Source organism: Trifolium pratense, linkage group LG1, assembly GCF_020283565.1.
Source record: "Trifolium pratense cultivar HEN17-A07 linkage group LG1, ARS_RC_1.1, whole genome shotgun sequence".
NCBI lineage: Eukaryota > Viridiplantae > Streptophyta > Magnoliopsida > Fabales > Fabaceae > Trifolium > Trifolium pratense.
In genome coordinates, this window is record NC_060059.1 from 13,642,060 (window position 1) to 13,667,217 (window position 25,158).

General features: G+C 36.9%; 2 protein-coding genes across 4 annotated transcripts; one reads left to right on the forward strand and one right to left on the reverse strand.

The window, feature by feature from the left end:
• The first annotated feature begins 1,253 nt into the window (after positions 1–1,253).
• LOC123901583 lies at positions 1,254–7,373 on the forward strand. 3 transcript variants are annotated; one of them, XM_045951673.1, is made up of 13 exons: positions 1,272–1,468; positions 1,582–1,622; positions 1,722–1,822; positions 1,935–2,018; positions 2,900–2,979; positions 3,631–3,682; positions 3,967–4,056; positions 5,053–5,121; positions 5,231–5,332; positions 5,631–5,699; positions 5,811–5,867; positions 6,218–6,346; positions 7,071–7,373. In XM_045951673.1, exons 1-12 carry the CDS (start codon positions 1,392–1,394, stop codon positions 6,311–6,313), a joined length of 918 nt encoding a protein of 305 aa, XP_045807629.1. In that variant the 5' UTR covers positions 1,272–1,391; the 3' UTR covers positions 6,314–6,346; positions 7,071–7,373. The 3 variants fall into 3 exon arrangements, with proteins under 3 accessions (XP_045807628.1, XP_045807629.1, XP_045807626.1); XM_045951670.1 differs by having other exon boundaries at positions 7,074–7,373; XM_045951672.1 differs by lacking the exon at positions 7,071–7,373 and having other exon boundaries at positions 1,254–1,468; positions 6,218–6,525.
• A 130-nt stretch (positions 7,374–7,503) lies between these two features.
• On the reverse strand, positions 7,504–9,962 carry LOC123901567 (phenylacetaldehyde oxime monooxygenase CYP71AN24-like). The gene is made up of 2 exons (XM_045951669.1): positions 8,978–9,962; positions 7,504–8,562 (listed from the first exon to the last, which is right to left on the reverse strand). The coding sequence occupies exons 1-2, from the start codon at positions 9,899–9,901 to the stop codon at positions 7,948–7,950; spliced, it is 1,539 nt and encodes a 512-aa protein (XP_045807625.1). The 5' UTR covers positions 9,902–9,962; the 3' UTR covers positions 7,504–7,947.
• Positions 9,963–25,158: the final 15,196 nt, after the last annotated feature.

Genomic DNA, 25,158 nt, shown 5'->3' on the forward strand with positions numbered 1-25,158 from the left:
ACAGTTACAAAAGAAATATCCTACGCATAGTATAGTTACTTTTACAATAATGTATTTTGATTAAACAATTCTTTTATGTATTAATATCCTTGTACAATAATGTATTCTTATACAAATAAACAATTGTTTTATGTATTATTATAAATGTGTCAAGATAGTTTATGAAAAAATAGCTTATAAAAATACAATTTATGTTACTTGGAACTAATAAATTAACATAATAAAAACTTATTTATTTGCCCATAGGCCACCAAAATCATAGAAACGGGTAGAAGAATCTGAGGAAAATGTTGAACACGAGAAAGTGGATGCAAAAATCGATGAAGTAGTTGATGAGCACGGGAGAGTGACCGATGACATTGCCCTTGGTATATCGTTAACTTTATATTAATTTGTTTGATTTGAAATTCAATTTGTGACTTTGCATCGGTTTGTTTATAGAACGTAGATCGGTGCCTTTGAATATTATTTCATTCTCTTTTTAGTCTTCACCGTTGATTTTGACTTCGTACTTTCTTTTCATTTCTTTTCGGATGATTATGATGGTCCTGATCCTGAAGAACATGACTATCCCTCTGAGAGTGAGGAGGCTGACTTGATAATTTAGATCTGGATCTTGACGATGACTATTGGGATTGGCTTGAGTTTTAAGATCAAGTTTTGGATATATATATATATATATATATATATATATATATATATATATATATATATATATATATATATATATGTGTGTGTGTGTGTGTGAAAAACTAATAAATTTATAATTTAATTAAAGTACAAATTCTAATATATAAATAATAATAGTAATAAAAATATTATTCATATTAATTTAAATAGGCCGGCCTAGTATTCTAAACGGCTTTTTTAATGGTCTGCAGCCTGACCTATTTAACTAAATAGGCTTATAAAAAAACCTTAGCCTACTCTATTTAAAGAAATAGGCTAGCCTGACCTGAGCCTATGTAGGCTAGACCTTAAGGCCATGTAGGTCGGCCCGGCCTATTCCTACCTCTGGCCAAAATACATCATGCACTTATTTAAGTTAGATGGTTGTTTGTAATAAATTAGTCTTTAAATTGAGCACTCCCTACAAAGTCAAAAACTACGGTGAAGAAATTGGGGTACAAATAGCAACTCCTAGTAGAATTGTTCAATGAAAACGAGAACAGGCCCAATTCAAAGATAAATGGGCCTAAAGTTTTCCAGGCCCACAAAATTACACATTCATTCATTCATTTCCATCTTCTAATAAAGCTTAAACCCTTGAAAAACCAGAACAAAACCTGTAATCGTTGTTTCTGTATATCGATTTCAATCGAATCAATAAAAAAACGTTCATCACTGATCGCTAACTGTAACTGTAACGTTCATGAAACGAATTTGAAGCAATGTCTTTGAAACGATTACAATTAGCTCGCACACTCTTTCGTTCATCTCAGATTCAACCAGAATCTTCATCCAATTTGTGAGTTACACTACCTTTGCATTATGCATTCCAATTTCATTTTTTCAATTTCAACACATTATGCAAAAAAATTCTTACTATGATTGCGTTGCGTTTGAATTTTGAATTTTCAGGTTTGGTAGCTGCAGAAGCTATTCCAATGCTTTAACAAACGGTAATCTCGCAATCTCTTTTGTTATCGATATTTTTCTCTGATTTTTTTATCTGTGAACATGAATTGGACTTTAATTTTCTGTGTTTTGTGTTTGATTAGGTTCTGATTGTAGTTTTAAGAGCTTCCATCCTAATTTGTTTAAAGGCAATCATGGATTTTCATCTGCTAGTGTTAAAAATTTGACACTTCGATCTACGATGGTAAATAGTAAAAGGATAATGTTGTATTAAGATTCGAGACTTCGAATTTTTGGTTTTTGGGGTTTTGGCTTTGATTTCCTGATTTTTGTGTGTTGTCTTGTTTGTTTTTTAGGCTGCGGAGTGTTCCAATTTCATGAATGATAGAAGGATGTCAACTGCTGCAACGCAAAGACCTTCTGCACAAGTGCGGGGTGTGGTAGGCTCTCTTAAATTTCTTCTTTTTTTATTTATAGTAATGATCAAAGTGTTTTCTATTATTCTTCGTCGGCTATAGTATATATTATGTACATTACACCCAATGTGTACTTTTTGTATTGGATTGATAAAATTTATAGAATGACTTTTGTTTTGTGGAGGATGGTAGCTTTTTATTAAGTTCTTACTAGTTATGGTTTTAAGGAAGATATTAGGTTTATTAAATTTATAGGATGACTTCTGTTTTCTATTATTTTTTAGGTTTAAGTTCAATCTAGTAATGGTTTAAGGAGATATTAGGTTTATTAATTTTTTAGTAAGGCAATGCTGTCATGTTTTCAGTTGATTTGTTACTATATCTTATTATCTCCAACTTATTCCCTTCTTGTATTCCATATTATGTATCAGTTATTCTTTTATATTTTAATTGACTTACTAGATTTAATATCTCATGTTTCTGTTCTGTTCAAAATTGGCAATTGAAGTGAAGGGTTTCTTCAAACAACAAGTAGTTTATTCTACAATTAAAGCATCAAAAACATTTTTTAACATTCTAATATTCTGAAACTTTTTTAAAAGATTAATAGCATACTAGCATTTTAAATGGAAAACCACATGAGAAGCCTATGTCTTTTCAAATGGACGGTAAAGTGGATATGCTAGATGTAAGCACATGCACCATATATGTGTATTGTGCTCTAAAGTCCAAAACAGTCTTCCAGAGAGTTAATGATATAGATGGTCTTTTAGGCAACCCTCTCATTTAACAATTGCTTTGTCATTATAATACTCTTTAAAATCAATATCGGTTGCTGCCAATGATTTTTTTATTTGCAGACCAGGTATTAATTTTCATGCTTTACTGACATATCATTATTGCAGGGAGCACAGATAGCCGTGTCAAGTCCCGGTTTTATCTATGAACCTTACGAACCTCGTGAGAAAATCCCATTTTGGCGAAGGTTAGGTCACAATTTTTTTTTTCCGAGTAAACCACCAATTTGGTTTCTGTCTCTGTAACTCGCTGTCAAACAGGTCCTCGACTCTTTCAACATCTCAAATTAGTCCCTGTCTCTGTCAAACATATTTCAATTTGGTCCCTCCATGAATATCTGTTTCACATACTGTCAAATAATTCCCTGTGGTCATCCACTTTCTATCAAAATAGTCCCTGACATTTTCACTCCATATCGGTGCATTTAACGGTGTTAGAAAACAGAGGAACCAAATTGAGAAACGTTTAGCGGAGACAGGGACTAATTTGATATATCGAAAGAGTTAGGGACCTATTTGAGAGCAAGCTACAGAGACAAAGACCAATTTGGTGGTTTACTTGTTTTGTTTCTCTATGGCTTTAGCTTCTTATTTCTATTATACATTCCTTCCTCTAGGTAGCCTAAAATAAATACTGCCATATATTGTTATATGATATGAATCTGTTCCCTAAAATGTAAGCTTGCATATCTTTTTGTGGGATTTACATCTTTTCTAGGTATCTTCATTTGCCAATATGATGTGTCTTCAAGACATGTATAGCATTGCAGTTACATATAGACTATTATAACTATGCATCCTGGTCTTCTCTATAATTTCTATGATATTTGATGTATCAGGATGTTCACTAGAAGTGGTTGGAAAAGAACGAAAGACGACATGATTCTGGAGGTAAACTATAGCATATTACTTTGTTACTTTCTGTTTGCACTATTTCCCAATTTTGGAACCAAACTATATCTATGTAATAATTTCCACTAATCCAATATTTTCATCCGCACTCCCTTTCTATTTTACACCCAATCTTGGAGAACTGCAGCATACTGTTTCTCTAAATAATAATATTATTTATTATAGAAAAAAAAATGAATTAAAGTCATGTAGAAAGTACCAAATCCTGGATAATGACAATGGGCCTTTCTTCTAATCAAATTTTGGTTTTTGCTCTGCTACAGCTCAAAAATGCTTATGCCATTGCAAAATTAAGAAAAACAGGATATTCAAAGAAACAGTTCTACAGAGAGGCTGTCAGTTTGTACAAGGAGGTATATAACTGCTATATTACGACATGTACTCTCTGCCTAGCTTTATTTTTTATTACTCACAAGAGGCGTGTTTCACAAATCAAACAAAGTCATTGTGTTCTGTCTATAACTCATTCTTCCATACATTAATAATATTTTACTGGTTGCCTGTTACTAATCTATGCAATTAATTAGAAATCAAGGAGGACAACATTGTTGAAATCCAAACTAGGGAACCAAAACCAAACTTATTTAAAACCAGAAGGATACAATACAGAAACAGCAGTCATATATTTTCCCATTAGGTGAGGTCAGCTAGTACCAATCAACTCCATGAAGTTGTCATGTTTTTGTTCCCAAAAGATAGACCATTTACCTCTAGATTTGAAACTAGAGGAATCAAAATTGTATTAATTTAATTTTCTACTAGTGAAAAACAATTCATGACAATCATGAAAGATAAATATTTTTCCTAAATGATACAGTTTTGAAACATACAAACTCTTTTAATTGTTCATTTATTGCCATATAGTGATGAATTCAAATCCTTAGCCATTTGAAGAGACTGTCAGTCTGATGGAGCAGATACATAAGTGGCATTTCATTGTTTGTTCAGTAAACAAATATTTGTGGCTTTGCCACACCTTTTGAGTATGAAGATTTGCTGCATTTTGTTTCTTTTGCAAAAATAGATTGGTAGAAACCATAAAATAGAAGCGAAAACTGAATGGAACTGATGCTGAATTTTTTTAATTCTTAATAGATTGATCTGTAATCTCTCTCTCTCTCTCTCTCTCTCTCTCTCTCTCTCTCAATTTTCCATTTCTCTCCTCTGGCTTCATAATAGGTTCATATATTTTTACCAGCCAGAACAATTTATCATGATTGGTTCTTGTTGATTTCCTTCTTTTGCCTTGTAGTATGCATTTCATTCATTTTGTTTTAACTTTCTTTTGCTCCATGATTTCATTTGGCATATTCTTTTTCTCGCTTCTAAAAGGTTTTTTTTTTCTGCAGATAAACACACTAATAGCTAATGGTGACAAAAAATTATTAAGGAAAGCAGTTACCGAGAAGATGTTTTCTGTATGCTTCAGTTCCTTATTGTGATTTTATCTAATGTGTATTATTTTAGCTAAGACACAGCTATGTACATTTTTCATCAATAATTTTCAGATGTTTGTTTAATTTCCAGACACTTAAGAATGAAATTAAACAAAGAGAAACTACTTGGAGCCAGGTTTATTGGGAAATGGTTGAGCCTATTGTTATGGTACGAACTCTGCGTGCTCGTATGGTGAGTATTCTTCTTCACTTTACTGTGTTTTATTTACTATTTTAGTCAAGATGATGTGGCAACTCCAAATACGAGAAAGAACACCTTCCTATACTGCATTGGCTCAACTTGTTTGTATGGATGTCTGTTTAACCTGTTAGGGCTATGCAGAAGAGCAGATATATATGATGCCGAATTGTACTAATATACATACAAGCAAGCACACATGCCACATTACATATTCTGAAAATAATAATATATATATATATATATCTTTTCTCTGTATTGTTAATTTATGGAGATTTCTTTGTCTTTACAGATTGGAGTTGACCGGAAAGACCTAAATAAAGTATTTTATCAGCTCACTCTTGAAATTTTGGCTAAACAAGTATGCTTTACACATTAAAATTAGTTTCATTACCGAAAATTATATACACTTAGTTTCATGAGTACTGGGACTTCAAAAACTTACGACGAATTAATGTTATTTTACTTGCAGAAATTTGAAGCATATGACTCAAAAGGTTCTGTTGTTGCTGGAGATAAAGACAAGGAGGTAAATTTACTCAATTGCTTTGCTTCCATCCTTGTATTGTAGTGTGTCTGGATATTCATTTTCTCTTTTTTATTTCTGCCAATTAGCAGAATGCATTAGATCATCAAGGCAAAGATAATCTGTTCTTTCTTTATCTTATATATTCTTCCACGATTATTGTATAAAAGGAATAGTTTATATTTACTATTTTGTGGGATGAATTATTCTATGAAATGGCAACCTGCTATAGCAGAGAGAACTTTATACCGTGGGTGCATCCATCAATTTCCATATTTTTACGCCAATATCAATTGTTTCTCAAGCTCAGTGTCCTACCCTTTTTTTAAGTGCCAGTTTTCTATGTTTTCCAGGTTCTTGTCCGTGATATATGGGTATTTGAGAAGTCTACGTTTCACCCTGGAGCACACTGGCGTCTTTGTGGACGGATATCTCCAAAAGCATCATAGCTATCTCCATGAAAGAAGGGACCAAATTTTATGGTAGTTATATATGTTCATATATTGTAACTTATTACTGTTGAGCTGATTTGCCACAGAAACCTTTTACTTTGTTCCTTTAGAGTCTTATCTTAGAGAAGTTTTGTTTTAGGAATAAAATAAAATATAGGTGTGTAAACCTATCCAAATTTTGTTTTTTGAATGAAATTGATTTGGAGATTTTTCCCCTTTCTCTTATTCTCCTTACAAAAGAAACCTTGAGGGAAAGGTTTTTGCTAACATCAGCATAGTAAGAATTGAAAAGTAAACGTGGAAGAATGGTCAAAGTGATGCTATTCTTCCAAACCCACGATTCTTTCCACAAATAGTAATTAATAATTCCATAACATGACAACCTTGCTAATGATTTGGAAGGATTAACTAAAACAAGCTTAAAACTTTTTGTTATTGTATTAGTGCTGATTAATTTCATTGCTCAAATGTTCCCTTCCCACGCTATAAACATAGATTATGGGAGATGCAAATAATTAGTAGTGATGCCTTTTTATATTCTTGCTTTCTACTGTCAGATTCAAAAGTAACCAAGACTTCTTGATTAACATCCCTTCCAAGAAAAGCAAAGGATATCTTCCAAAGATTTTCAATATCTATTTCCTAATGTAGCCATCTACATTCTTACTACCAAGATTGGGATTAATCTATATTTTTTTCCACCCTTCCCATTTTCCCTTTTGACACTTTTATTTATCTCTTGATAAAATTTTAGCAGATGGACCAAAGAGAACTCCATCTTCAACATCCGGGCATCTGCTACAAGCTCTATAATTTCATTACTAAAACTCTGGCTTCGCAAGTGTTGAAGACAGTCACTTTAGGGTGTTCAACGCATTATAGTTATACTTCAACTGCACCAAGAGCTTCTGATTCTGAAGTAGACAAGGTGGTAAGGTCAAAGACACCATATAATAAGGCTGAAGATAAGGATTCTCCATGCATGAAAACTAACGAGATGGTTAGAGACGACATGGCAAGATTGCCAAAAAGGATGTCTCTAAAGAAATCTGTAAGTATAAATGACAATGTGGAACATATTCTGCCAAATAAAAAGAACAAAAAGAGGAGCAAGTCCTTCCAAAAATCAAGTTCCCTAGATCAGGAAGAAGAAGACGAAGAACCAAAGCCTTTGCGATCAATTCTGAAAGTGAGTTCCGATCTCAAGGATTAATCCAATTAAATTTGTTGATTATATATTATATCGGTTGTAATAATATTAGCAGTAATAATATATGTTACGAAACAGCAGAGTAGCTGTTATGAATGTGGTGCGTGCGTTGTGGGCTTAATTACAATGTGAAAAGAGGGCTATGGTGTGAAGAGAACTATCTTGAAATAAGTAAACATCAAATGCAACATCATCAACCCTTAACTAACTTGAAATAACTAAATTACATTCACTTACGTAACTTAAGGGACCGATTTGATTTGTTTCGAAATTATAATGATATGACCACATTATTATTGCATGGAGAACAACAACACTTCGTAATTATTATGCATCCAACACACGAAACACCTTTGACCTTACAAAGAGAAGATAATCAAAGCTACAACTAACTTTGACAATTAAAGACTTGGAGAGTACATTAAAATGAAAATGCTATTGGTTCTACAAGAAGTGGTTCTTTCTTCGTGAGAGCAAGAGCGAATACCTCGCTCATATCTACATGTTGCATACTTGAACTTGTTTCAGGTAGCTTCCAATCAAACCAATAAAGAAGGCTAGCAAGCACAGATTTAACCACAGCTAATGCAAAATTACTTCCAGGACAACCCCTTCTCCCAAAACCAAATGGGATAAACTGAAAATCTTGACCTTTAAAATCAACTTGGTTGTGTTGAAATCTCTCTGGCATAAACACTTCAGGATTTTCCCAGTTTTTAGGGTCCCTTTGTATTGCCCATGTGTTTACATATACCATTGTTTTTGCAGGAATATCGTACCCTTTCAGTTTCACGTTAGATATTGTTTCTCGAGGAACCAAAAGAGGACCAGGAGGATGTAATCTGAGAGTTTCTTTCACTACACACTTTAAATAGTGCATTTGATTGATGTCACTTTCTTCTACTTGTAATTTATGGCCTACAACTCTTCTTATTTCTTCTTGTGCTTTCTTCATTATGATTGGATGTCTCATGAGCTCTGAAAATGCCCATTCTAATGTTGTTGCTGTTGTATCAGTTCCTCCCACAAGCATGTCCTAAAAATAGTACAGAATTAATTTTTCTTTGATGAAACCTTTTAATGCATGATTGGACAACTTGCAAAGGAATGAATGACGTACAACAATTAAAAATAAAGACATCTAATATAAAACAATTTTATAAAATAAGTGATAGATTCTCATACAAAATTAACTTTATTTTTTATTTTGTTTTGAGATCAAATTGGTTAGTTTATTTTTTTTGTTGGTAGATAAATAAATGACAAAGTCATTATAAACTCAAACTCATAAGTGAGGGAGTCGGAGTTCGAACCCCGACCAACAATTTTGATATTTTTATCAGTTGAGTTATGACTTGTGGACGGAATCGGTTAGTTTGTATCACTATATGAATGCAAATATGTACTTTAAATTTGAGTAAAATGAGAGAAAAGCTAGATAAGAGATAAACCTTTATAATTCCTTTAATATCATTGTTGGAGAGCTCAAACTCAAGCTTGCCATCCTCTCTTAGTTGAAGGAGAATATCAACAAACCCTTTCTTCTTGAATTCATCATTTTCTATCTTCATTAATGCCAAACGCTCTTCAATAACCTTATCAAACAAAGCATCTTGTTCTTGAAAAGACTCTTTAATTTTTCCAATTTTCCCACTAAGATTATCAACCCAACTCAACAAAGGGAAGTAATCTCCAACAAGAAATGCTGATAAATAATGCAAAATCTTCCTTGATAACTCTTTCACATTGTTGTCTTCATATTTTTTACCAATAGCACATTTACAAACAATATTGTTTGCTGTTGAAATAAACATGTCACTTAAATTCACACAGGCATTATTTGAGCTAACTTCACGTAGCTTATTCACCAATTCATCAACTTCTTCTTTTCTATTTTCACCAAATGATTGTACACTTTTCATGCTCAAAAGTTCTATAACACTTATTTTTCTCTTTTGTCTCCAATTTTCTCCATAATGTCCGAAAACAATTTCGCTACACCCGTACAAGATGATTTTTGCAGCTATATTTTGGGGTCGGTTTGAAAAAGCTACATCATGATTTTTCATCATTTCCATGGCTACATCTGCTGATGAAATCACTAGAGTTTGTTTTTGTCCGAATTGCAAAAGCATCACGCTGCCATATTTGAGTGATAGGTCTCTAAGAGAACGGTGTGGAAGTGTGCCTAGTTGATGAAGATTACCAATGATTGGTAATTTTGGTGGAGATGGAGTCTGATTTAAATTGGTTTTGGATTTTCTAATTGCAAGCTTAAACACAATCAACACACTTAAAAGGAAGAAAATAGATAAACAAAATGGAGAAGAGAAAACTTGTGTAATTTGTTCATGTGTCAATATTTTGTGAGCCATTGTTGCTTTTCCAAACACAGTCTCATGGATAATTCATTTTATAGCATGTTTTTGTTGGGTTGGGTATGGGTGCAGGCGTGGAGCCATGTGAAGCAATAAATTAAATGCATATGATAAAGAATTCTCCATCACATGTATCAATTTTTTTTGGGAAACACATGGACAGATCCATAAATGGATGAGACAGGGCCGAAAAATGTAATACTCCCTCCGGTCCTTTTTATAAGGAATAATTTGGAAAAAAAAATTGGTCATTTTTATAAGAAACAATCATTAAATTTATTCTTACAATTCCATTTTTACCCTTATTAAATTGTATCCATTCCAAAGTTATGCATTAATTAGAGTGATATATTCCTAAGGATAAATTAATACACCAAGGTTAGTTTTGGAATAGATTGTAAAATTTTAGAATTTTTATTAAGAAAGATAAGGTTTCTTGGTATGTGTGTTTTTTCCAAATTGTTCCTTATAATAAGGACCGGAGGGAGTATTAAATATTAAATAAGTAAAGTCTGAATTCAGTAGCAAGATGATTAAGTAAAGTTTGACAAAAAAAATTTCCTTCAAAAAATTAATAGTATAATTTTAAAAGTAGTGCATTCCATTTTTATTTCCTTAATCATTGCCCTAAAAACACTATTTAGCATGACCTTAAATATGACTAAAAAAGGAGGTAGTATAATCATTTTATTCAATATGACTACACATATATTAGTAGTATTGTAAGGCAATGAACAAGAGGGAGGGAGGGGCCCAAGTCCCTGCTTGCCCCTGCCCAAGTCCGTCCCTTACACATGTATCATATTTTTTTGGTTAACCATTGTAGTATGATACATGTTTATCATGTTTTTATCACGTTGTTTACGTTGGAATTTGGTAAACAACCGCTAGTTTAAGTGTTTAAACTCGCGAGATCAACTAGTAAATCTCAGGACAATTTTGTGTTTATTCGTTTTAAGAAAACTGTTTGAATGTTCGTTTTAATAAGGAAACAAACACTTAGGAATTAAAATGTTTTAAAGCATACAAGAGAAACTAATTCGAATCGCCTCGAAGTAGCAGTTTCTCGAGCAAGTATCTGAATTTAAACTTGGAGAAGATTACTGGAAAACAAATTGCATTGAATGAAAAGCAATTACAAATAAAGATGGTTCACAAAACATACATTTCTCTTCTGAATTCCGTTCGTTCGATCGCTGAGTACTTAGAATTTTAGAGAGAGTGTTTGTATAAAATTTTGTGACCCCGGTTCTGAATGAAAAACTACTATAAATACTACTACAAAGTGGTAACTGTTTCTTGATCATCTGGACGCTCCTCGATTTTCCACGTCGACCACGTTCTCCACTTTCATCTTCCCTTCCTTCAGCGCGCGCCAATGCCTTTTGGGCCGCTCGTTGTTTCGTCTTTGGGCTTGGCCCAACTCTCTATCAGTTCGATTTCGTGCTTTCGATAGCCTTCTGGCAAAACCAAAACTGGACGCGTTATCCATATCTCTCGAAGCGCTCTTTGGCTTCGACCTAGTTGGCTTTCGACGCCAACTTTGAAAGTTTTATTTTGACAATATCACCTCCAAATAAATATTGGACCCACCAATTATATTTAATTGATAAATACCAAATTTATATCCAACAAATTGCCCCCCAAAAATGCCATTTTCGGCTGTGTCCATCGCAAGAGGAAGTGGCGTTTTTGAAAGTATTAATGGATATCTTTCTTTTCCATTTATCTCTCCTATCGTTTAGACTGCCATTCAAAACTTTGGATTGGCTCCAAAACTTGTTTTTTCTTTCCACCTGTCAAGGGGTATGGACACTTGTCAAAAAGGAAGTTGAAAAATTTGTTATTTTCAACAGACCGCGTGCCTCTATAAATAGCTATATCCTCCCTTTATTGCGCTTTCTCCAATTTTTTGCTCTGTCAACTGTTCATCTTCTTCTTCATCTTCCGCGATTCTTTCTTGAATTCTTGCTTCCAAAAGACTTCTTGTTTTCACCTTTCTGCTCATCACCCAGTCATCAACTTTCTTTTCACTCGGATTTTCCTCAACTGTTTCAAACAACCTGTGATTCCCAAATTTAACCCTAATCACCATTCTTTTACGCCATCTTTATATCTTCATCAATGGCGTCAGGTTCAGGTGTTGGAAAATTCCTTCCTTACGCCGGTAAGTGGACCGCCGCCACTCTTTCCTCTTACGACACGGATGTGGTTCCAGAGCCATCGTTGCGTCTGGACTTACAAAAGTTTTGGGAAAATCAATTAATCTTTCCTTATTCTGTTGATAACCTTGTGCATGCGTTTGGGGGACCCAAACCAAGTGATAAAAGTCGGAATTCCAAGGTTCTGTCTATTTTTCCTGTTTATAAACCTTGTGCTCCTAGGGTTTTCATTAGTGAACCCTATAATTTTAGCTATATCAAGGCGCCTAACAGAGTATTTCGATCGGCTCCTTCTTTGAATGACCAATACCTTGGCTGGTTAGACAGGGTACAACGTGACAAAGCTGACATTTGGCAAGCTTGTGGTATTTATGACCTTATTCAACTTTCTCGGACAGGCCTTAAATACCAGCAAGAGATGATTATTGCTGCTTTACACTTCTTTGAGTCTTCCACCAACACTTTCCACTTCGAATGTGGCATGATGACTCCTACACTGCTGGATGTTGCTGCCATTACTGGCTTATCGCCTCTTGGCGACACTTATGATCCTTGCAAAGCTTCCGACACCATCAAATTTGACTTTCGAAACAAGTCTTACTCTAAATACATCGTGGAAAATCAAAAGACTAGCGATGAAGTAAGTGACGAAGAACACGTCGCTTTCCTAACCTTATGGCTATCGCAGTATGTCTTCTGCACTCAATCTCTCCAAGTAGCCAAGAAATTCATCCCTATGGCTATTCAACTACATGAATGTCAGCAATTCAACTTCGCTCGACTTATCCTTGGATGCCTTTACGAATCCATGAGGGATGCTTGTGAACACCTTAAAAGAACAGGCGATGGATCCACCTTTTTAGGTGCTGGCCCCTTCTGGTTGCTGCAATTATGGCTAACTGCCACTTTTCATGCTGAACTTGACCTTTTCTTGCCTGAGCCATATTATGAGGAATCAAGAACGCGCTGTCATACCCTAATTTTGTCCTACCCACTTCACATGCACACTCTCCATCTCATTTTTATTTTTTCTTCATTATTCCCACATTCCCTTATTTTATTAAGACATCCAAAAAAAAAAGTGTTTTTATAAAAATAAATAAAAACAACACAACAATAGCAAAAGCTGTGTTGCTGCATCCATCCCCCACCCCTTGTTGTTTATTTTTTATCTTATATTATTATTATTATTATTATTATTATTATCATCAAAAAACAAAAAAATGAAACAAGAAGGACAGCACAGTGCACGTTCCCTTTCCTCCATGAACAGTGCTGCGCCTCTCCCTACTCTGCTGCTAGCCTCACTCTCTTTTTCAACTTTTCATCAAAACCATGCTGAATCTTCACCAAATTCACAAGCAAGCATGAAGGACCAATCACTTCATTTCTTCTTTTATCTTTGCAAAACCAAATTTTCAGCCAAAGCATACTTTAATCAACACTCAAAATTATCCAATGGTCATAGGCATTGATCAATTGATCCTATAAATTGATCCAAACGAATCAGAACAAGGGGTGGACAAATTGAGAGGCGATTTTAGAAGGAGGAACAGAGACAGAAAAATAACCAAAAAACTCTTTTTTTTCATCACTTTTCCAAAATCCGAAATTGACTCAAACACCCTCTAACCTTCACTTTTCTTCACCCAAAAGCATCCAAACACTTTCAGTAGATAATAACCATCGAAAAAACGAAGGAAAACCGTCCAGAAAAGCCTACCCAAAACTCCAAAATTGCCAAGAAAAAGGGGTTAACAAACCCACTGATACAAAGCTCAGAACAAGTAGGTTTCTAAACGTTTTTTACTCATGAACACCCACTGAAGCTTTTCCATTCGTTAATTTTGCTTAAGCTTGCTTAAATCATATTTTGGTTTTTTGAGTTCTCAAGTTGTTGTTCCGTTTTTTCAAAATATAAGCCTCCACTGTGAAATCTAAGCATAGATTCATGACCAGTGCGAAAAACCGAGCAAAACGGTATATAAACTTTTAATTTTCGGAAAAGTTTTGTTGATGTTGTTGTGCAGGGCCGAGCTTCATTCGAAGCTTTAATGGCCGCTGTTGTTGTTGTTCTTCACGTGAAGAAGATGATGGGAGGTTGAAGACGATGACGTGGCGACGCGTCATTGGCTCCCTCCCAAATTTAAAACGCGTCCGTCAGATCTAGTGTAAGGCCGAGATCTGTTCTAGGATTTCATTAAATCCAAGCCACTTGATTGAATCAGAAGGCCCAGATCCGTGATAGCCTACCGTACACTTTAGTTCTGACGCTGCGCTAGATTGTTTTTTTTTTCTGTTCATTTTTTTGGACGAATTGGATCTCGGGCTGGGCCTGGTGTTGCGGTTTCCTATTGCTTCACCCCCAGACCCCAGTTTACACCCCCAGCGGCGGTTTATTTATTTTTTTAGTGCTTATTCATATAAGTGCTTATTCAAATAAGAGCTTGTTGTCTATACTTTTTTAGCTTGATTTGTTTCTTCTTCGTCTTGTTTAAATTTATTCAATACTAAATCAATAAATGGAATGAAAAAGGAAGGGACTGACGTATGACTTTCTCTACCCGAATGGTTTCGAGGCCCTGACGTATGACTCGTGTCTCGGACCATTCTCATTCTCAAACCTTAAAACACGTAAAAAACATCTCTTAATCTTTTCTTTTGATTTCGTTAAATCAAACTAAAACGACTTAAGATTAAAAGGATGAAAAAGGAAGGGACTGACGAATGACTTTCTCTACCCGGATGGTTCCGAGGCCCTGACGTATGACTCGCGTCTCGGACCATCCTCATTCTCAAACATTTTCACAAAAACTCATAAAATCAACTCAACACACTCAAACCTTTTTCACTGCCCTCGCGCGCAGTAAAAGTAAAACCCTCTTCACAAAACGGGTGACGTTTTCGTCCATTCTCCGTAATACAAACCACGCTTAAGCCTCCGAAGTGCGAGCATACAAGCAGCGTTTAATACGAGAATGCGACTTAGACGTCATGCGTCTAAAAGCAACCAACCCACAAACATTTTTTACCCTGAACTACGAAACCCTGATTTTCCCATTGCACCTGGGAATACGTAGGAGCAGGATTCAACATCTTGTCGGGCACAATAATAAAAAACAAAACTTTTTCTCTTGTATCCATAATCATAATAATAATAATAAAAAACAAACTTTTTCTCGATGAAGCAAGAAACGAGTAATCAAGCAAACATTAAAAAACACGTTAAAGCAAACAAACATTTCCCTCTAAAAGGTTCCCGTTGAGTACAACGGATGTGAGGGGTGCTAATACCTTCCCCTCGCATAACCAACTCCCGAACCCATTTCTCTACCCCTCAAGGTTTTCTCGATATTTTCCTTTCCCTTCTTTGGGATAAATAAAATTCGGTGGCGACTCTGTTACTTTTCGAGTGTTCACACTCGAGGTTTATTTTTCGCGCCGCGACAGCTGGCGACTCTGCTGGGGACTAAAACCTTTTGAGAGTTAAGCCTAATTTAGGGGGTTTTCGCTTGTTTGCTTTAATGTATGTTATTTACATTTTTGCTTTATTGCTTTTAATATTATATTGCATATTTGCTTGGATATTATCTGCTATATCTGTCTCTTCTGCTTCATCTCCTTTCTTTTTCCTTTTGCCCACTTGGGCCGGTTACTTGGTTACTGAGTGAAAAGTCCTATACCCGGACTTGAGGAAAACTTAAGACACATCGGGGGTTGATTGCTAGCTCGCCTGACGTATGACTCGAGGGTTGGCATGATACTCCCACTTGGGGTAGATTCGTCTTAGGGATATCGGTTCGCCTGACGTATGACTCGAGGACCGAAACGTTCCCTGGATGGATCCGTGACCTTGGGGACCTTTTTAAAAACCTATGACCTTGAACCTCTGTTTAAGAACCGAGTCGATGGTTGCGTTATGTTGACTTTCCCGGTTGATGTACCAACTTCACCTAGAGGAGGTTTATCTTTAGTAGATGTTTGTTATGAGCCGTTGCAACACGAACGTCATCTCCTAAAGATTTACCTATGAATTTAGGAACGGTGTCAAACCTAGAACAAACATGTGAGAATGGGATGGGTTGCAGGTAACTCTGAGCCATTGGCCTTCAAAATTTACACCTAATCTGTTACGGTTCGCTTGATCTGCTGCATGGAATACTACTTGCATTCATGCATTCGTAACAATAATCATGCATGTGCATTTTTGTTTTCAAGGAACTAAACAAACACTAGTTACATAAGCATAAAGTTCTTTCAATCATGGGAAGTAAAAGTTTGAATTTTTCTTATATCCCGGAACGCTTATGATAACAATGTGTCTACGGTTCACTTAAACCAAAATGACTAAAAAAAGGAATTAAAAATTTCGCATGCATTTTCATTCATAAATTGCATCTCATTCCATTCGTTCATATAACCAGTCATATTCCCGACGCCGGTATTTGACAAGAAACGTCTCAAGACTAGTCATGGAGAATTGGCAAGACCAGCACGATGCTTTGAAGGGCGAGGTGGCACAATTGACTGAAAAATTGGACAAGGCTCTTGAGTTGTTGATTAATCTGAACAAACTAGCGCAGCCAATTGTGGTTGAAACCGCGGTTCTCGCACCCCAAGGAGGAACTTCAGCAGTAAACACGGTTTGGCCAACTTTTGGTTTGCCCGTTGGGTATACTCCACAGAATCGGGTTGAAGTTCAACAGTCTCCTCAGAATACCCAGACTAGAGTCCCTCTGGTCCAACAAGGTTTTGTTTCACAACAAGAGAATCTGGATGATCCCATAAATGCTTATCAGAGTCTAGGGTTATTTGATGATGTGCCAAAGGTTAATTCTAATGTTCCTCAGCTAGAGGAAGCTCGACAGAAATTCAAGGCTATTGAAGACCGTCTAAGCATGATGGAAGGAGCTGATCCCTTAGACCTTGCCAATATGTGCCTAGTTCCAGACTTGGTGCTCCCGCTAAAATTTAAGGTCCCTGACTTCGAGAAGTATAAAGGCCTCAGCTGTCCAAAGAATCATTTGATTATGTATAGTCGGAAGATGGCCTCCTTTGCTAAAGATGACAAACTCATGATGCATTGCTTCCAAGATAGCCTCACTGGGGCATCACTCAACTGGTACATGCAACTGGAGGGGAACCGAATCCAATCATGGAGAGATTTGGCAAATGCTTTCATTAAGCAGTACCAATATAACATTGACATGGCTCCAGATCGTACTCAGTTACAAAACATGTCTCAAAAGGAGGGTGAGTCATTCAGGGTCTATGCTCAATGTTGGAGAGAGTTGGCTGCACAAGTATGTCCTCCACTCTTAGAAGCCGAACTAGTGGACATATTCACTAACACTCTGCAAGGGGCGTATTTTGAAAAGATGGTTGGCAGTGTTTCAACTGGTTTTTCTGATATGGTGAAGATAGGTGAGAGGATTGAAATGGGGATCAAGAGTGGTAAGATTCAAGCTACTGTGGGCAATCAATGTACCTCAAAAGAGCCTGCAAACAGTTTCACCAAAATGAAGGAGGAGGAAACTAATGCTGCCACTCCCAAAAGAAAGGTCTTTGATCTGATTCCTATGTCATATAGTCAGCTTCTTCCATATCTAGTGCATAATGGAATGGTAACTCCTAGGGCTCTAAAACCCATGACACCACCGTTCCCGGCTTGGTATGATGATAAAGCTAGTTGTGAGTTTCATATGGGTGCTGAAGGTCATTCCATTGATAACTGCATAGCATTCAAACATCTAGTACAAGAGCTCATCGACGGGAAGGTCTTGACTTTCAAGGATGGCAAGCCAAATGTGAAAGATAGTCCGCTGCTAGAGGCCGTCTAAAAGTTTAAAGGTTGCCAACCGGTCAAAAGGGAATCAAGCTCAAGGATTGATTATCATTAGACTGTTTTCATTTTTGTAATTTTCCTATTTGCAAGAGTTTGATTTGTGTTTAAACTTGTTTATTCGCAATAGTAATCATAATGGAATAATAATGCATGTTTTGAATTAATCTTTTCATGTCCATTCACTTTTCTCTTCTTCTCCACAAAAGCAAAAATATATATTTCACTCATTTCATTCATTATCGAATCTGTTTGAACAAAGATTGGAGGGAGGATGATGAAAAACGAAATAACCAAAATTGCTACAGTATGCTTTCGGATAAAACTTTGTTGATGATGTAAGGCATTGTTTCAAATCCCCAAACACCGGAGAAATAAGGAAGATAATCCGTAGTCACCCATGTTGAGCCTAGAAGTTGGTGTTTCTTTCTATACGAAAAAACCCGCAATTTTAACCCGGGGCAGGGTAGTGTTCAGTTAATTCGACCATGCGTTCGAGTTTCAAGAGAAGAACATCTCATTCGAGGATCAATCACATTTTCTACCTTGAACGCATCACACAATGTCAAGAAAGTAATAATAAGAGAGTCAAAAAGAGAATTTATTTTCCTCCACCATTGTCGAGGCAGTCACAATTCTCCAACAAAAAAAAAAAGAGAAAAAAAGCCTGCTAAGTCAAAACTCAAAATGACTTAGGCAAAAATTAGGGCATCCCGGTGGACTAAAAACTCAAAAATAGTTCAGGCAAAAATTAGGGATTACAAACAACAAAAAAAGCGTCACCAATGAAATCAAAGTCATATGACCAAAACAAAAAGTAAGTGACTGTCGCGTCAAAAGATATCATTGACCTCTAAGCCATTGTATCCTCATCATCACATTTCCAAAATCTCTTGGAACTTGAGAGCATAGGTTGAATTAATTGAACGTAGGACTGAAGAATATCATGGAGAATGAGGTGGGTTAAAATAAAATTTTGTGCCTTATATCCTTTTATTCAAAAACCGTGAACCAGACCACGTTACAACCCTCAAAAGACCTAATTGAAGCAAGGTTTATTTCGAAAGCATAAAATAGCAAGGTTGCGTTAACCTGACTCCCAAGATCTGTTGTTAATCATCAGTGTTCATGCTCTCACACCATCTCCCACAATATCCATCCATTATACATCAATTTCATCTCAATCTTGATTTCAAAACTAGCATACACATTGCATTAGAATTACTATTTCAAATAAACAGGTTTATCTGCAAATCAGTACTTAACAATAAGGAAGTTTCAGCTATGAGCAGTCACCAAGTGATCAGCAAGAAGTTCTGTCCAATCTGGGGCAACTATTTCGAAACTTCAATCAACCAAGAGGCATGTTCCCTAGGAAGGCTATTCAATGTGGGGAAAGTGACCCAAGATCACATCATGGCAAGCTGCATCAAAACCCAGGTGTTCAAAACCTAACGAACTGGTTCAAGATGTTCCTAATTAGGGGCAAACCACCTTGGGATCCTGACAATCAAGAGTGAACCCTTGTGACTAGGGGCACCTGAAGATCTCGTTGGTCCGGCCAAAACATTTCAAGAATGGGGCAATCAGGGTTGCACCTCCAAAATGCCAGTTTGTTCAAAGAACATACCTCCTAGAAAAGGGGCACCAATATCAGTGAGTTAGCTAATCACTTCAAAGATGCAATTGACTAGGGCAAGACAGGTTACACAGGGGCAACTCCTCCTCATACCTTCAAGGCGGCCAAGCCAAATCTAGCATACATCCGCAACTGTTGAGTCCGGAATGGGCGTCGGGATTATGTTGACACAACATCAGGCCACATTTCTACAAAAAGCCTTGAACATTCACCGGTTCTAAACCAATCCTCACCCACTGCAGGGGCATTCATAGTAACATGCAAATCATCGCATTAATCATCTTCATGCATTAATCATGTCATTTCATTCTAGCAAATCGACATCACGCATTAATCATGTCATTTCATTCATATGGTATGCCCCATACCACAAACTCAATAACCTCGAGACTAGACAGCAAATCAAATATCCTCAAGCAAAAGTCCAATTGTTATTGGCACCCATTCAAAAGTCCAATCGTTATTGGCACCAACTCAAAAGTCAATCGTTATTGGCACCAACTCAAAGTCCAATCGTTATTGGTACTAACTCAAAAGTCCAATCGTTATTGGCATCCACAAAAAATCCAATTGTCTTTGGTATCCCATCAAAAGTCCAATCGTTATTGGCATCCACAAAAAATCCAATTGTCATTGATATCCCATTAAAAGTCCAATCGTTATTGGCACACCTCAAAAATCCAATTGTTATTGGTACCAACTCAAAAATCCAATCGTTATTGGTACCCAGCAAAAAGTCCAATCGTTATTGGCATCCACAAAAAATCCAATTGTCATTGATATCCCATTAAAAGTCCAATAGTTATTGGCACACCTCAAAAATCCAATTGTTATTGGTACCAACTCAAAAGTCCAATCATTATTAGCACCCTGAAAGTCCAATCGTTATTGGCACCAACTCAAAATCCAATCGTTATTGGTACCCTTCAAAGCCCAACCTCGCTTGGCACCACCCACAGCCTAATCACCATTGGCACTTGTTTAAGCCCAATTGTCATTAGCATCCACTTTGCAGCCTAATCACCATTAGCATCTGTTTAAGCCCAATTGTCATTAGCACCCACTTTGCAGCCTAATCACCATTGGCAATGTTTAAGCCCAATTGTCATTAGCACTCACCTTGCAGCCTAAATGCCATTGGCACCTGTTTAAGCCCAATTGTCATTAGCACCAGTTCGTAAAAATTCAATTTCTACGCATCCCAATAATCATCACATGCACTAGTCATGCATTCCACTTCATGCATTTCATTACATGCACCAACAATGTGCCCAACAAACAAAGACATATCATGCATATCATGAGTCAACAAATTCATCTGCGTTAACTTTGCATCTTTAGGCATTAAAACATGCATAAACATTCATTGCATCATCCAAAGCATGCATGCATAAAAGCAGATTCAAAAGGTTTCTCCCCGCAGAGTACAACCTTCAGTTTTCAATCTCGAGCAAGGTAGAGTCACCTTTTCCCCAACAAGTCTGAATTGAAAGATGTCTAGCTTTCTCCCCAGCGAGTCTCTTGAAGAATCCTTAGATAGGATAGCTTGAAAGTACATCCCCAGCAGAATCTCCTAGAAGAGTATCTCCTCATCAATAAGGATCAACCTTCAGCAAAAGTGGTTGAACAAGATTGTCTTATCCTTAATGGGATCTCAAGATCACCTTACTTGCAAAGCTCTCAAAGCAGAGTCTCCAATTGCAAAACTCTCAAGGCGGAGTATCCAAGTTGTAAAACTCTCAAAGCGGAGTATTCAAGTTGCAAAACTCTCAAGGCGGAGTATCCAAGTTGTAAAACTCTCAAAGCGGAGTATTCAAGTTGCAAAACTCTCAAAGCGGAGCATCTCGGTTTCAAAACTTTCAAAGCGAAGTGGCGAACAAGTGTTGGGTTTCAAAACTTTCAAAGTGAAGTGGCGAACAAAGTCAAAGAGATCGACCTTCAGTGTGGGCGGCTGAATAAGATCAAAAGAAGATGGACCTTCAGTGTGGGCGGCTGAATAAAATCCAAAGAAGATTGACCTTCAGTGTGGGCGGCTGAATAAGATCAAACCAAGGATTGACCTTCAGTGTGGGCGGCTGAATAAGATCAGAAGTGGATCGACCTTCAGTGTAGGCGGCTGAATAAGATCAAACCAAGGATTGACCTTCAGTGTGGGCGGCTGAATAAGATCGAATCACGGATCAAAGGATTGACCTTCAGTGTGGGCGGCTGAATAAAATCAGAATCTTCTCTACCTTGAGTATCCGACTTTTCCAGGGAAGTGGATCTCATTCTTTATCATCATTAAATTCATTTTTCTCCATGGAGCAAAATTAGGGCATTTGTATTTAATTACCTTGCACCACAAGAATATGAAGACAAATGTCATACATATTCATGGGTCCAAGATAATTAAATAGGGGCAGCTGTCATACCCTAATTTTGTCCTACCCACTTCACATGCACACTCTCCATCTCATTTTTATTTTTTCTTCATTATTCCCACATTCCCTTATTTTATTAAGACATCCAAAAAAAAATGTGTTTTTATAAAAATAAATAAAAACAACACAACAATAGCAAAAGCTGTGTTGCTGCATCCATCCCCCACCCCTTGTTGTTTATTTTTTATCTTATATTATTATTATTATTATTATTATTATTATCATCAAAAAACAAAAAAATGAAACAAGAAGGACAGCACAGTGCACGTTCCCTTTCCTCCATGAACAGTGCTGCGCCTCTCCCTACTCTGCTGCTAGCCTCACTCTCTTTTTCAACTTTTCATCAAAACCATGCTGAATCTTCACCAAATTCACAAGCAAGCATGAAGGACCAATCACTTCATTTCTTCTTTTATCTTTGCAAAACCAAATTTTCAGCCAAAGCATACTTTAATCAACACTCAAAATTATCCAATGGTCATAGGCATTGATCAATTGATCCTATAAATTGATCCAAACGAATCAGAACAAGGGGTGGACAAATTGAGAGGCGATTTTAGAAGGAGGAACAGAGACAGAAAAATAACCAAAAAACTCTTTTTTTTCATCACTTTTCCAAAATCCGAAATTGACTCAAACACCCTCTAACCTTCACTTTTCTTCACCCAAAAGCATCCAAACACTTTCAGTAGATAATAACCATCGAAAAAACGAAGGAAAACCGTCCAGAAAAGCCTACCCAAAACTCCAAAATTGCCAAGAAAAAGGGGTTAACAAACCCACTGATACAAAGCTCAGAACAAGTAGGTTTCTAAACGTTTTTTACTCATGAACACCCACTGAAGCTTTTCCATTCGTTAATTTTGCTTAAGCTTGCTTAAATCATATTTTGGTTTTTTGAGTTCTCAAGTTGTTGTTCCGTTTTTTCAAAATATAAGCCTCCACTGTGAAATCTAAGCATAGATTCATGACCAGTGCGAAAAACCGAGCAAAACGGTATATAAACTTTTAATTTTCGGCAAAGTTTTGTTGATGTTGTTGTGCAGGGCCGAGCTTCATTCGAAGCTTTAATGGCCGCTGTTGTTGTTGTTCTTCACGTGAAGAAGATGATGGGAGGTTGAAGACGATGACGTGGCGACGCGTCATTGGCTCCCTCCCAAATTTAAAACGCGTCCGTCAGATCTAGTGTAAGGCCGAGATCTGTTCTAGGATTTCATTAAATCCAAGCCACTTGATTGAATCAGAAGGCCCAGATCCGTGATAGCCTACCGTACACTTTAGTTCTGACGCTGCGCTAGATTGTTTTTTTTTTCTGTTCATTTTTTTGGACGAATTGGATCTCGGGCTGGGCCTGGTGTTGCGGTTTCCTATTGCTTCACCCCCAGACCCCAGTTTACACCCCCAGCGGCGGTTTATTTATTTTTTTAGTGCTTATTCATATAAGTGCTTATTCAAATAAGAGCTTGTTGTCTATACTTTTTTAGCTTGATTTGTTTCTTCTTCGTCTTGTTTAAATTTATTCAATACTAAATCAATAAATGGAATGAAAAAGGAAGGGACTGACGTATGACTTTCTCTACCCGAATGGTTTCGAGGCCCTGACGTATGACTCGTGTCTCGGACCATTCTCATTCTCAAACCTTAAAACACGTAAAAAACATCTCTTAATCTTTTCTTTTGATTTCGTTAAATCAAACTAAAACGACTTAAGATTAAAAGGATGAAAAAGGAAGGGACTGACGAATGACTTTCTCTACCCGGATGGTTCCGAGGCCCTGACGTATGACTCGCGTCTCGGACCATCCTCATTCTCAAACATTTTCACAAAAACTCATAAAATCAACTCAACACACTCAAACCTTTTTCACTGCCCTCGCGCGCAGTAAAAGTAAAACCCTCTTCACAAAACGGGTGACGTTTTCGTCCATTCTCCGTAATACAAACCACGCTTAAGCCTCCGAAGTGCGAGCATACAAGCAGCGTTTAATACGAGAATGCGACTTAGACGTCATGCGTCTAAAAGCAACCAACCCACAAACATTTTTTACCCTGAACTACGAAACCCTGATTTTCCCATTGCACCTGGGAATACGTAGGAGCAGGATTCAACATCTTGTCGGGCACAATAATAAAAAACAAAACTTTTTCTCTTGTATCCATAATCATAATAATAATAATAAAAAACAAACTTTTTCTCGATGAAGCAAGAAACGAGTAATCAAGCAAACATTAAAAAACACGTTAAAGCAAACAAACATTTCCCTCTAAAAGGTTCCCGTTGAGTACAACGGATGTGAGGGGTGCTAATACCTTCCCCTCGCATAACCAACTCCCGAACCCATTTCTCTACCCCTCAAGGTTTTCTCGATATTTTCCTTTCCCTTCTTTGGGATAAATAAAATTCGGTGGCGACTCTGTTACTTTTCGAGTGTTCACACTCGAGGTTTATTTTTCGCGCCGCGACACGCGCCAAGTCGAAGGTACAAGGCTAGCAAGGATGGTTCCCAGGGAAAGAGGCCTTGGTTATGATGTGGCTTTCCAACAGTATTTTAATACTTTTCTCAACCTGAAGAAGTTCAAGCCTAGCTTTGCTCCCTTTGTGGATAGACCACTTGGTCCTCCTTGGTTTACTCACAGATTTCCTTCTCCACCAGAATTTGAGATGGTAACCAACAGCATTTGGAATGCTTATTTGATGCCTACAGTCTTGTCTTGTCGAATTGGTTTGACTTCTGGAGATTTTGGGTTAGTTGGCTATTTTCCGAACCTGGTGTCTCGCCAATTTGGCTTAACTCAAATACTCCCTAAGAGCATATACCTGGAAGAGAGGGAGGTTTGTTTAGGCAAGCATGGCATGACAGAACCACAGTTTCATTCATTCTTGAACCACTTCAATCAACCTTCTTATGAGCTTACCCCATTCGACTTCGCTCCCTCACATGCCTGCACTAGGGAATTCTTTACCTGGTGGTCTCGACACTATGAAGGACGCCTGGTTGACAAGACTGCCTTGCTTGCTACTATCTCTAATGGGTTCGACTCATCTATTTTGAACAAGATTAAGTCAAAACTGAACGCCAGAGGTATTCTTTTGGTTTTACTTTTACTTACATAATTTTTCCCTTGCGTGCTTTTCTCTTATGCGCACTTCTCCAATGCAGGGAGTAAGTCGAAGGCAGGTTCCAGCA